This window comes from Patella vulgata, chromosome 6, assembly GCF_932274485.2.
Source record: "Patella vulgata chromosome 6, xgPatVulg1.2, whole genome shotgun sequence".
Lineage (NCBI taxonomy): Eukaryota > Metazoa > Mollusca > Gastropoda > Patellidae > Patella > Patella vulgata.
The window spans coordinates 42795009-42807988 of NC_065884.2; the positions used below are offsets into that span (position 1 = coordinate 42795009).

General features: G+C 33.1%; 1 protein-coding gene across 2 annotated transcripts in view; it reads left to right on the forward strand.

The window, feature by feature from the left end:
• Nucleotides 1-12980, forward strand: part of LOC126823266 (breakpoint cluster region protein) — a 62039-nt gene that overhangs the window by 31345 nt on the left and 17714 nt on the right. For both annotated transcript variants that reach the window (XM_050551981.2, XM_050551982.2), the window contains one exon: nt 5879-6084. In XM_050551981.2, the coding sequence (XP_050407938.1) occupies nt 5879-6084 (206 nt within the window). The remainder of the gene's footprint in view (nt 1-5878; nt 6085-12980) is intronic.

A 12980-nucleotide genomic window follows, 5' to 3' on the forward strand; every position in this document is an offset into this window, starting at 1 on the left:
GTCTAACTCATGTGCTTTAGATCATAAGGTATGTCGTAGAGTTAAGTGGCATAGGTAACATGGTTCTAGGTAACATGGTTCTAGGTAACATGGTCTAGTCTGTCCAATCTCACAAATTCACTCTTTTCGTGCACGCGAATTATTGAAATAAAACTGTATCATATGTTAGTCCCAATATTACCTAGTTTGTGTTGAGTAGACCTTAATCCTCATTTTTCTCTCAAGTCAAAATCATCCTTGATGGCAGCTGAATGGAATATATATAAACTTAGTAAAGATGACCAAACATATGCATCACCATATGTTCTTCCCAAAATGACCTACTTTGTGTCCAGTGGACATTAAATCCATTTTTTTTCTCCCTCTTAATTCTAAATCATCCTTGCTAATGATTAAATGGTAAATATTAAATTTATAAAGATGTCCATACGTATTCTTTGGTCCTAGTCCCTGCCAAGAACGAACTATAGCCCCTCAAATTTTGGTTTTCATTAAATTCAACTTTCAGAGAGAGTTAAGTATCTGGCCAGTACCAAGATATCATTGGCAGTAGAAACTTAAAACTCTGTGTGTGTCAGAATACCAGATCATCCAAATTTAGTTCCAAATTAGCCCATTTTTTGAATGTTTTTCTATTAAAAAAATATTTTTTCAATTCGCCAGATTTTATCAACTGAATCAACCTAATATTTTGTGGGGATGTATCTGGGTACTAACCCAACCCACAGAAAAAAAAAATTTGGTCCAAATCCCCGACCCAGGACTTACACCCTCTGCATGGTCCTCTCGTGGACTCGCTCTTAAATCATAAGCTTTGTGGATAACTTGGGCTGGACAATAATTTCAATAAACCAATTAATCATACTACAGTAAACCTCGCATAAGTCGGATCTAAGTGGACTGGCCAATTTTATCCGAGTTAAGCGAAGATCCGAGTTAGCCGAAGACTGAAATTCAATCTTAGCCCGATTAAAAATAAACTGCAAGAGCCAGATAATAATTGATTCAAAGGCACATTTCAAGCTTTTGTTTGTGTGTGCTAGTAGATAACTTCAGTTTTGTCGCCATCTTTGAAAAATGTCCTAAATTTTCCCGGAAAGTGTCTCGTACAGCAGACAGCAAGATTTTCAAATTTTCCCGGAAAATTCTATGATTGCGTCGCGTCAAATAAGCTGATTTGAGTCAAAATGATAAGGGAAAGTATTTTGGGGCTCTGTGCATGGAATAACTAACCGTGTTTTGACCATCAGTACGAAACGGGCTTAGTCAAATTCTGAACATACTGCCGATCCGACTTAAGCAAAGGAAAAAAGGCAGAATTAGATCAAATTGACCAAACATTTGGATCGAAGTTGAGCAAAGATCCAACAAGGAAATCCGACTTACGCGCAGAAATTTAATAAGAAAAACAAGCAGGATTTTATCCGAGTCGAGCAAACATCCGGCTTATACGAATCCAGCTTATGCGAGGTTTACTGTATATAAATTTTACTGATAGCATTAAAAATATTGCAATAATCCAATTTAACCTAGCTCTGTTTATATATGAAACAAGGGAGATCAAATTTGATGGGTTTATTTTATATAGCACCCCTTTTCGAATCGAAGAAACAAGTTTCGTAGAACCCCTATAAAATGTTTTGTTGATCATTATCGTGTTTTATTTGCATATTTAAACCCACTACTTTTGGGAGATTTCTCTTTTGTTCATACATGTATAATACCATATTATTTAGTTTGAAGTAACGTTAGTTTGTGGTATAAAATTTTTTCAATTAAGTACCACCTAAACATTTCATTTCCGATAACATTATAGTTAATATGTGATAAGTAAAACTATAGATCTTTCCCTCTTTGGGGGTCCAGCTTTTGTCTTTATTTTTGTTTATATTAGATTATTAAACAATATGGATAATGTAAAAAAAGGTTTGATTAAAGAATGGAGTAAAAAAATCAATGTTACACAGTCATTTCGATTAAAGGCTAAAAATACCATGCAGCTTTGTATCTTATAAAGGTTTCCATGACAATTAGAATGGCTGCAATCATTTTTAATTTCTATTGATTTTTTGTCATCAGGATTTTTTTTATAGAGATTGTTGCACAACTTTGAAAATTAGATTAGATTTGCCAGATGCATTCTGTAACAAAATCAGAGTAATCAGCCCCAGGCACGATAATAATAATGGAAATAACATGTAAGTGTAAGGCTTACAAATCTGAATCAATTGAAGAACAAAATATTTTCAGCACACTGGTGTTCTGAAACTTTTATTTTGAATTCTCTACATTACAATAATTTGAAAGTCTGACTTACATGTAACTTTCAATTTAAGAATAATATGCTTGAAAACTGTGAAAACTGATTGAATAAACCTTTACGACTTTACAGGTGTGAAATATTTTAACAACAAACTTTTTGATGCAGATAAATCTTTGTAGGCTATTAATTCATACCAAGTTATTAATACATTTTCATAATAAAGGGTTGGGTATTTTATGATGCATGAATGATTTTAAAAATGTGTGGAATTTGTTGACTTATTATTTAGTTTATTTTAATCTTTGAAAGGAGAATTATCACTTCTAACAAGAAAATAAGTGTAATTAATAGTCAACCATATATCAATGAGTAAAAAAATAGTTCAAATAACCTCTAAAAAGTATTTGATTTTGATTATGTGTGAACCTTATTGTTACAGACTGATGAAAATGTTAAATGTTCTTTAAAGTAGACCTAAGGCTTGTTTTTAATAATATATATAGGTTTTTTTTTTTTTGATTGTGTATATATAAAGAGATGGAAGTGTTAATGAAAAGCAAACAAACCTCCCTTGGAAATGCGGAGTTTTCAGTGTAAACTATATTATTATATAACAGGATATAAAAACCACATACATGCATGAGGGTCCACCTGTCCATTTTACTTGACATTATGTGTAGTAATAATATATTGATATTGCATGAGTGCGTTTAGCACGAGTGCTATATCTATATACAGTATTATGCAATGTCTTGCACGAGACCATTACACAACTTAAAATACAGACACTATCCAGCACGTGCATTGTAATGAAATACGTCACGCGGGTCCAATATTTCAACTAGTATAAACAATGTGCACTTGGCACATTGCCTGTACCATTATTTGAAATAACGGTATGCCAGCATCAAAGGACGAATTGTTCGGGGATGAATTGTCCTAGAGCCATATTTTAAAGTAAGCCAACTAAGGTTATCTAGCTCAGTTTTTGAGGCCAACAATCTTGTACAGGAGTATATTTATTAAATAAAGACAACAAAATATGGTGGCTGGAAGCGTCCACTTAAATCATGTTTCTAGATACAGCGGCTATCTTTTCGTTGTACTGGCTTAACAGCGACGCGTGACTTTCAAAACACGAGTGGCCGTTAAGCCAGCACGAAGAAATGGTCACCAAAAAAGGCGCCGATTACTTTACGATATCGGCACTTTTTTCGACAACCTTATCGTCGTGCTGGCTTAACAGCGACTCTCGTCTCAGAAGTCGAAAGTTAGTTACATGCACAATGGCTGCTTTCAGATTTTTACTTCTCGTTAGAAAATCAGAATGGAGGATATTTTGGATGAGTTTGGGCTTTTGATCGTGATAAATGGACATTTTCAGTGACGATAGGTTAAATTAAAATGTATTGTGTAACATGTACGATTGGCGACTTTTTTGTCGTACTGGCTTATCGGCGACGTTAACAACACGAGAGTTGCCGTTAAGCCAGAGAGACGAAAAGGTCGCCAAAAAAGGTGCCGATATCGTCTTTTGAAAGTCACCAGTCGACATTAAGCTGACGAATTGGCAACTGCCTCGATGTATCTAGAAACACGATAATCTAAATGGCCGCTTTCAGCCACCATAACAATAGGAGTACATTGGGCTGTAAAAGTTGAAAGTTTGTTTACAATAACCAGCACTGATTTTAATTCTTTACCGACAGATTTAACATCATCAATGAAACTATCAGCACCATTCTCAAACATGTACAGTTTTCTTTTGAACAAAATTAACAGAAAACAATTTGATTGATGTCAACACACTGTTAAAATATTCACTTAAAACTTTTTGAAGATGAATGCTGTGTAGAAAGAAGAGAAATTAAGAAATATTTGAACGAGCTAATACTTTGTGAAATTGTAAAACATTTTGTTTAATCTAAATCTTTTTCTGAAAGTCATGTTAATACCAGTGATTCACTGATGTCAGCTACCTAATTGTTTTATTTTCATTAACCGAATTAGATGAGTATAAAGGTAATACCACTTAGTGTCAAAGAGAATGACAATGCTGTTAAAACTTTTAACTTAAAAGCAACCTAATTTGTTTACAAACACAGGACTAACTGTCTCTTTATAGTACCAGGTTTACTGGAACATGTATCTATAAACATTTAGTACCAAATCTACTGGAACATGTAAATTTGACATTTTAGTTATTGATAGCATAGTTGACTGAAATGGAGATTACAGATAAAATCTTGTTTTATTTTCAATTCCCCTCAATAATGTCGGCAATGTATTTTTTATAAAGTTAAAAAAAAAGTCAGTTATTTAAAAAAATCAAATACATGTATGTGACGGGTGACAAGTAAACAGCAGGTATATAACCCCTCCCATTTAAGAAAGGCAGAGATAGCTATATATATATAACATGTTTATGTAATAGCCTACTTTGTATTTCATAATAGACAGTGAAGCACAAACTGTCTAACAAAAGCACAGAACAACACAGATAATCTAAAATGGTAAAGGGACAATGACAAATACAAAAGACATGAAATGGGGTTCAACAGTCTACTGTTCGGCACCAAATGGGCTAATGAAAACACAAAAAACCTGAAGCATCAGAATAAACTGAATGTCAATATGAAAACCCAACAGTCAGCTACATACATAAACTGACCATGTCTCTTACAGATAAGCCTAGGGGAAAATGATATCAGGTGTTTAAGAAAATAAGCACACTCTGCCACTGTACTAAGGTACTAGAGCAGTCTGTTTTAGTTCTATTACGGTACAAGTTTTGTTTGTGTAATAAGATAAACATCCTGTATTCTCCACGTTGTTTACAAAATATACAGAAATGTGAAATTTAGATTTCACACCTGAACAGTATTCATTGACGTAGTCTGATCTAAGTATGATGCATATTTTATGTCTACTATTTGAATAATTTTTGCAAAGGATTATTTACCAACTTTTCCACTTACTCTCCCTATTCACACAACAAAACTCATATTAGGGATGTTTAATATCCTACTTAACTACACTCTATATTACTTATCTTTTACACTGACGATATTGTGATGAATGTAGATAATAAAATATGGTATATATAAAATAGAGGATGTTTAATTTATAGAACTTATTATCGAATTCCTTAATACCACCGTTGTATGTGACAGGTAACCGTGCTTGTGTCGGTGCCATTCTACTTCCTGCTGCTAAACGGCACTGCACACCTGATAATGAAATGAAATGAAATATACTAAATAATTAAGTGACATGTTGATAAACCACTGTAGTTTAGGAATTTATAGGTCGTTTTACAATAAAGTTTGCTATAATCTTTTTTAAGAATGTTTGCAAACCAAAAGCATTTTGAATTTTTTTCCAAACCAACCCCAGAATCATTATTTTGCAGCCAGATGTCTTTAGCACTACATAATATAACACAAATTGTTTTAGTGCAAGACTGATAATTTAATCATTAAAAGAAAGCCACAGAATGGTCTGGCCTCGCATTGCAGATGACTTGGATTAATGATTTTCTGAAAAGTGTGTAAAGGCATGAACCAGTAACAACATTTAATTAGTTAATGTTATCTTCAATTCTATTTTTTTCAGCTATCGCATCAGACATTGTTTTCATCTCCACACCAGCAGAAAAGCCTCTGTCGCCATATGAGAATTGGAGTATTCAGACAGATAATGTAGATGATGAGCCATCGAAGAAAAAGTTATCTCCAGCCATGGAGAGAGTAGCTTTTGGAAATACTCCTAACTATAGCAGTGGAGAAGAAGAAATAGCGAGTAATGATTCTTTTGATGAGGTAAATTGTATTAAATAGTCTATTATATTTTGGGATTTGAAAAATCTTGAATTTATGTCTAAAATCTCATCTAAATGAATTTCAGATGGAATAAAATAGAAATACATGTAATAATCAAATTACAATATATGCCAGCTTATATTACAATTACTTTGATCAGTATTAAAAGTGTATGTGTGACACACAAACTTTTGTTAACATTTTACAAAACAGAGATAATACTGATTGTTTCCAGGTGGCTGGAAATAACATAAACAATTTTATTAACCAAATCAAGAAATTGTTGCGATCATTTCCAACCTTCAATATTCTGAGCTGTAGGGGTTATTGCTTGACATTTTGGCGTTTTTTTATTCTTTCAGTGACAGATAAAATGGGGCTCTGTTCCCAACTGGGAACTAGTATTTGGTAGTAATTTTTTCTTCTTTTAGCAGCGGATAAAATCATGCACTGTTCCAGCTTGGGAAGTCTCTTTTTTTTTTTTAAATTTCATTCAGCTGAAAATGTATACCATGACTTGACTACTTTCTAACCTCGGTTCAGTTCTCTAAGAGGTGTTTTTGTTTGTGATATTGATATTTGGAAAGAAATGGTCCTGTTTATTTATTATAGTTCGAAAGAAGGTGGTTTAATCTAACGTGTATAACCATTATATCATAATATGACTTCAATAATCCCAATACATGAATTATTTAGCCATTGCCTATGGCTGAATTTGAATGTGTATGTTTACGTAAATGAAAGATTGTTACATTGAAAATATTTGTATGTCTTTAGGCAATAGTTTGACAATCCTGAATCCCTTTTTCTTATATTGGCAATAAGTTTACTCAAGCCAGAAATAATATGTCGTTATTTTTCAGCATTTCAAGCCAGAATAATTTGTTGTCATTTTTCAGCATTTAATTCAGTATTTAATCATGCTACATGTAATTGTTGAATAATTATGCATATTAATCTAGAAATCATATTGAATTCCTTTGATTCAATTTTATATAAATTACCAACATGTATATCATTCACTTTTGTTGGCTTATACCGTTTCTAGGACAGTCAATCTGCTAGTTGGACATGTTTTTTTCATGTAAACTAATATTTTCTGCATTCTGGTATTAAATAGGTTCAAGGACAATTCTCAAAGAAGACTCTCACTTCTACAGTATCGTCTGTATTGTCACTGAACGCCAGAAAAATAATTTATTTCTATCCATGAACATCAAGCTCAAGATAGTATCTAACTATTATAACCATTATCTTATTTTTTTTGTCTAAAATATCATCTTTAAAACACTTTTGAGTCCTCATATTTGTTAAATTTAAAGGTCACCAGAAAGTTTCATAATAATGCAAGGAATTATGCCAACATATCCTTTCCATAAGTATAAGATGAACCCAAATGTCAGTGTTACCTCATGTTCCTGAAGCAACGACTGCTAGATTACTTTACAATTCCTGAACAGTGAACAGTAGCATCCAATCAGAGGGTGTGACATAGCAACCCCCACGGAAACCTTGACATTAAACGAACCTTGAACTTTGTAATTCGATTATCACAGGTAGACATTTTAGCTGGAAAGCGCGAGACTTGGTATTCCAATGATCGAGGAATCTGATAGGCTCCCAAGCTGGGTGAGTACCCAATCAAAATTAGTGCCGAATTATGCAGGGTGTTACGTGAAGGCCTTGATAAGATGTACATAGTTAAAGCGAGATCAAGCCTTCTATTGAAGATGGTGTTACCTGCCATAGGTAAATTTCAACAGATAGATTTCCACCATTCTCCATGAGAAGTCGTAACTTTCATCAATAAACAATCTTTGACATCATTTTAGTCTTTCTGCTCATATTCTAGTCAATATTTCTGAAAGCAGGACTAAAATCACGTCATGGTTTGTGTATGGTGGAAAGTTATGACTACTCACAGACAACGGCTCACAGACAACGGCGGAAATCGCTAACATTGAAATTTACCTGTGGCAGGTAACACTGACATTCAGGATTGTGTTATACTTATGGAAAGGATATGTTGACATAATTACTTGCATTATTTAAAAAAAATTATGAACCTTTAAATAATGATGATGAATATTTGCCTTCTGGCGAAGCGTGGCTATCATTTGAATTATTGAAAATTCTTTAAAGAAAAATAAATATATAAACATATATTACGTAATATGAATACAATAAAAAAATAGAATAACATGAATGTCTGGTTAGAGTGACATGTAGATTGTGTTTTAGTCCCATATAGATCTAAATAATTTTTCATCTATAGATATTTTTATACACCTACATTTTCATGTGGATGTATATTGTTGTAGCCCCTATGTGTCCGTCCATCGTTTGTGGACACACTACAGGTCACAATTTTAATCTGATTTTGACAAAACTTGAAATATAGATTTATCTCCCAAAGATCTCAGTTCCTTTCAATCTGGGCATGTATTGGACCGTAACTTCATGGATTATGGCCCCTAATTGTACAAAAAATCATATTTTTCGCTTTGGAACACTGTAGAGATCACAATTTTTATCCGATTTTGATGAAACTTGAAATGTATGTTTATAACCAAAAGACCTGTTCCAGTCGATATTCATGCATAACTTCCTGGATTATGGACCCTGATTTTATAATAAAATCACATTTTTTAGCTTGTATGGTCCCTCTAGAGGTCACAATTTTTATCTGATTTAAAAAAACGTTCGAATATATCACCATTACACCTTAATGACGGGCCGAAACTGCCCAACATAATGGTTGCTCCTTGTACGCAAATAGTGTAAAAGTATGGAATATCAAGGTTGTGGACCCTCTTGAGGTCACAATTTTGATTCGATTTTGCTGAAACTTAAAATATATGTTTATACATGTATCCCAAAGGTGTTGATATGTTAGCATGGTGCAGAACTTTACACAGATAGGTTGCCAGGCAACGAAACATACACCCACAGCAGCTAAATCGTCCGGTCGCATATTTTTACATTTTTCGGTAATGAAACATTTATAATACACTAAAATCTGATTAAGAGTAACAACTCATGAAGTAATTATCAGAAAACCATTAGAATTTGTTTGGTTTTTTTATAAAGTTCTGCCCCATGCTAACGCTTAGTATACAAAACTTTTAATATCATGGATTTAGCTGTTCAAGCCGGAGAACAATATTTATATTTGGTTTCAGATGCCTGGCAATACCTGGCATATTAAAATGAGTTTATCCATCTCCAACCATCTCTCTCTCTGTCTATTTGTTTGTCAATTTGGAACAAATTGAAATAAAATGTTATCTTGACTGAGTTCGATGAAGGTCATTCTCAGCATTATAAGATTTTTACCGATTGCCAAGGTTTATTTTGAATGCTAGTTTTAATAATAGCTAACCTGCTGAAAAACACTAAATTGTGATTTTTTGCAAAGCCAGAGAGTGATCGAAGGGATGGGTTTAAGGGCAGTCATGGAACTGAATATACTAACATATAATGTTTGGCTCCCTTAATACTGTAGCAACAATTATACAGATATTGTTACTGTAAGACAAGGAAAATTGTAAGCTGTATACATGTCTTGGGGCGATCTTTTATTGGGTGGGGCTCATAAAACTTATAATTACATCTACTTGAATTTCAATATATAAAAAGATAATAAAGAGGAAGTTGTTAGATCATAAAATATTAGACAGGTGTATTTTCTTATGATCTTCCTCATTTTAGATATAGGGCATGGATAGACTAGTAATTCTTCTGTTTAGGGAATATTCTTTACTTTAGTTTCTTGTTCAGTTTATATTTTATTTCATGTCATCGCTAACCAATATCCATAGAATCGTAAACTGCATCGCTCTCATCTATTAATCATTCTTGTTTTTATGAAAGAAATATCTAAATGGCATCAAAGATGTTGAGATGTATCTGATGCTTGTTAATAATTTGAAATAAATGACATCTATATTCATGGGATTTTTTTATGGAAATGATTTTATGGGTTGCAAGTGGTGTAATACATGCAATTAAAATAAATGGCCATTCAATTGACAACCGTAAATTTTTTACATTTATTGAATAAGGAAAACACATAATAACATGATAGAAATTTTAGATAAAAGTTCAAATTGTTTTATATGTTTGTTTGGTTTTTTTTTTATCTATTAGATCTAACAGTATATGAGCCCAAAAAACCCCAAAACAAGGATGTTTAATATTTAGTTTACATGATTTTTAATTTGTTCTAGTTTGAAAATCACATAAGTTTTGGTTATGTACACACAAAAATAAAAGGAATAAGATTAATACAAAAGTGTTAAATGTATAATTTGGCAGAGTTATAATACCCTGAAACTGAAAATAAATATTGAACTTCCTCATTTAGTGTCCAAGTTCATGGTCAATGAGACACTACTGTCAAAAGATAGTTCTCAAACAAACTGGATTCAAAATATTTTAGATTTATTTGAAGTACTGCATATTGTATTATGTTTTATACAATGTTGGGAAGCTTTTGTAAATTTTAATTTATTCCTAGTTCTTATAACCTGTAACTCTTACTATTGAGAAAATGTTTTTGGCCACACCTGTTAAATTTTATTGTCCCCTTGTCCCCCGCCTTTCGAAGAAAGCAGGGGACTATTAAAATGGGTTCGTCCGTCTGTCTGTCTGTCCGTCTGTCTGTCCGTCACACTTTTTGGGACACAATAACTCTCTTCCTAATTGAGCTAGAATGTTCAAACTTGGTGTATGTGTTTATTAGGTCAATGCCTTGATGGAGTTCGAAGATGAGCATTTTCCGCTTAGGGTAAGCAGAGATAAGCAGTTTGATTGGTTGATGCTTTGGGACACGATAACTCTCTTCCTAATTGGGCTAGAATGTTCAAACTTGGTGTATGTGTTGATTAGGTCAATGCCTTGATGGAGTTCGAAGATGAGCATTTTCCGCTTAGGGTAAGCAGAGATAAGCAATTTGATTGGTTGATGCTTTGGGACACGATAACTTTTAATTGAGCTAGAATGTTCAAACTTGGTGTATGTGTTTATTAGGTCAATGCCTTGATGGAGTTCGAAGATGAGCATTTTCCGCTTAGGGTAAGCAGAGATAAGCAATTTGATTGGTTGATACTTTGGGGCACGATAACTCTCTTCCTAATTGAGCTAGAATGTTCAAACTTGGTGTATGTGTTGATTAGGTCAATGCCTTGTTAATATTTATTTTGGGATTTCGGCGGGGGACATCAGCCTCACTGTTGGCTTGTGTTCCTTAAATTAACTGCAAAAGAAAGAAAAAAGTAGAACTCAGAAGGAGTACTGATATGTTTCGATATATCAGGTCACGCCTTGTCACAATCAAGTTACACCATCAATTATTGAGTATAGTTAGATCCAATACTTATTAAAGTGGAAAAACTTGTTATTTTGAACTCTTACTAAAACCGGAAGTTATACGTCAAGACCAACTTTTTTTTATATCAATTGTTAGTAGACATGAGGGTCATCATGTATAGAAAGGTCAAGGATCATTAAAAGGTTAGGTTACCAGATAGAAATTGAAAAGTCGAACACAATTCAAAGTGAAACCGAAAGTAAACAAAATGAAGTTCAAAAATCAGCTCCCTAATAATTGTTGCCATTTGGAATAGGTTCAAAACAAAAAAAAGTTTTCGAAAATCGGAATCAAAATAGCGGCTGAATATCGATTTGAAGGTTTATTGTAAAATCCAATATGGCGGCCAAACGGTTGAAAATGTTAAGTAACAAGGTCTCTGAAAATGAAAGATAATATCTGGGGCTAACACCACCATATGTCATTTTTGGTCTATTTTTATAATGGAGAGAACTATTCATGTTCAGGAAAAATCGGAAGGCCTCAGTAATTTCTGGAAGCTGTCACAAAATTTTTGAATAATGACATTTTGAAGGCGGCATCGATGTATTTCTTATTCCTACCAAGTTTCAAATTGATACTTCAAATAGTGATGGAGATACGCCATCTTGAATGTCGGAAAAATGATGAAAAACAACTTTTACAAATCTTTGATGATAAAACTAAACGAGTAAACATTCGAATTTCATAAAAACGTCAGTCAGAGCCCATATGGGATTCGTCCAAAGAATCCAAAAATGGAAACCCGAAGAAGATCCTTTGAGATTATTTTTTTCCCATCCGTAAAACATTTTATATTAAATAGATGCATGGCCGCCAACTACATCTACGTTGGCAGAATGTTTGTGCACCATGCACAGTTTTGTCTGCAAACTCTTGACTAAATTCCCCCCCCCCCCCCCAAAAAAAAAACCCCAAACAAACTGGGATGTAGACCACCATTAATTTTGCCATGCAAAAGGGTAGAAGAGACAGAATTACTACAATTTGTCCCGGAATGGTGAAATTTAATGCCTCCACTTCTTAATGCCATTAGTTTATTGGCAGTCCTTACCCTTGTCAAATACAAATATAATAAGGAACTATTGAGTGTAATTTATATACAGGTAAAAGTTTTCTTGAAGCATCTTCATAACTCTAATTAATTTAAGATCACAATGTAACAATAGTCCACTATGTATTTTTCCTTTTTTAGATTCAATAAAGGCATAATGGCTGAAATGTGTTCTTTAGAAAATAAGTTGGACAATTAAACCAAAAAAAACATGTTAGATACCTTCTTAGTCTTGTTACTACTTGATAGAAATAGATATCATTCAGACAAAGACCAAGTAAAAAATGTGACATGAAAGCAGTAGAAAGTAATGTCGACTTTAGATGACCATAACATCGGGATTGATCAATATTACTAATATTTGGAATAATGTGATTTTTGTTTGTTGATGGAAAGTCTATACATGTACTTGGTGGTGGAATATTGAAACTTTAAGAGTCTCATGTTAATAATTATTTAATGTGTATGTAT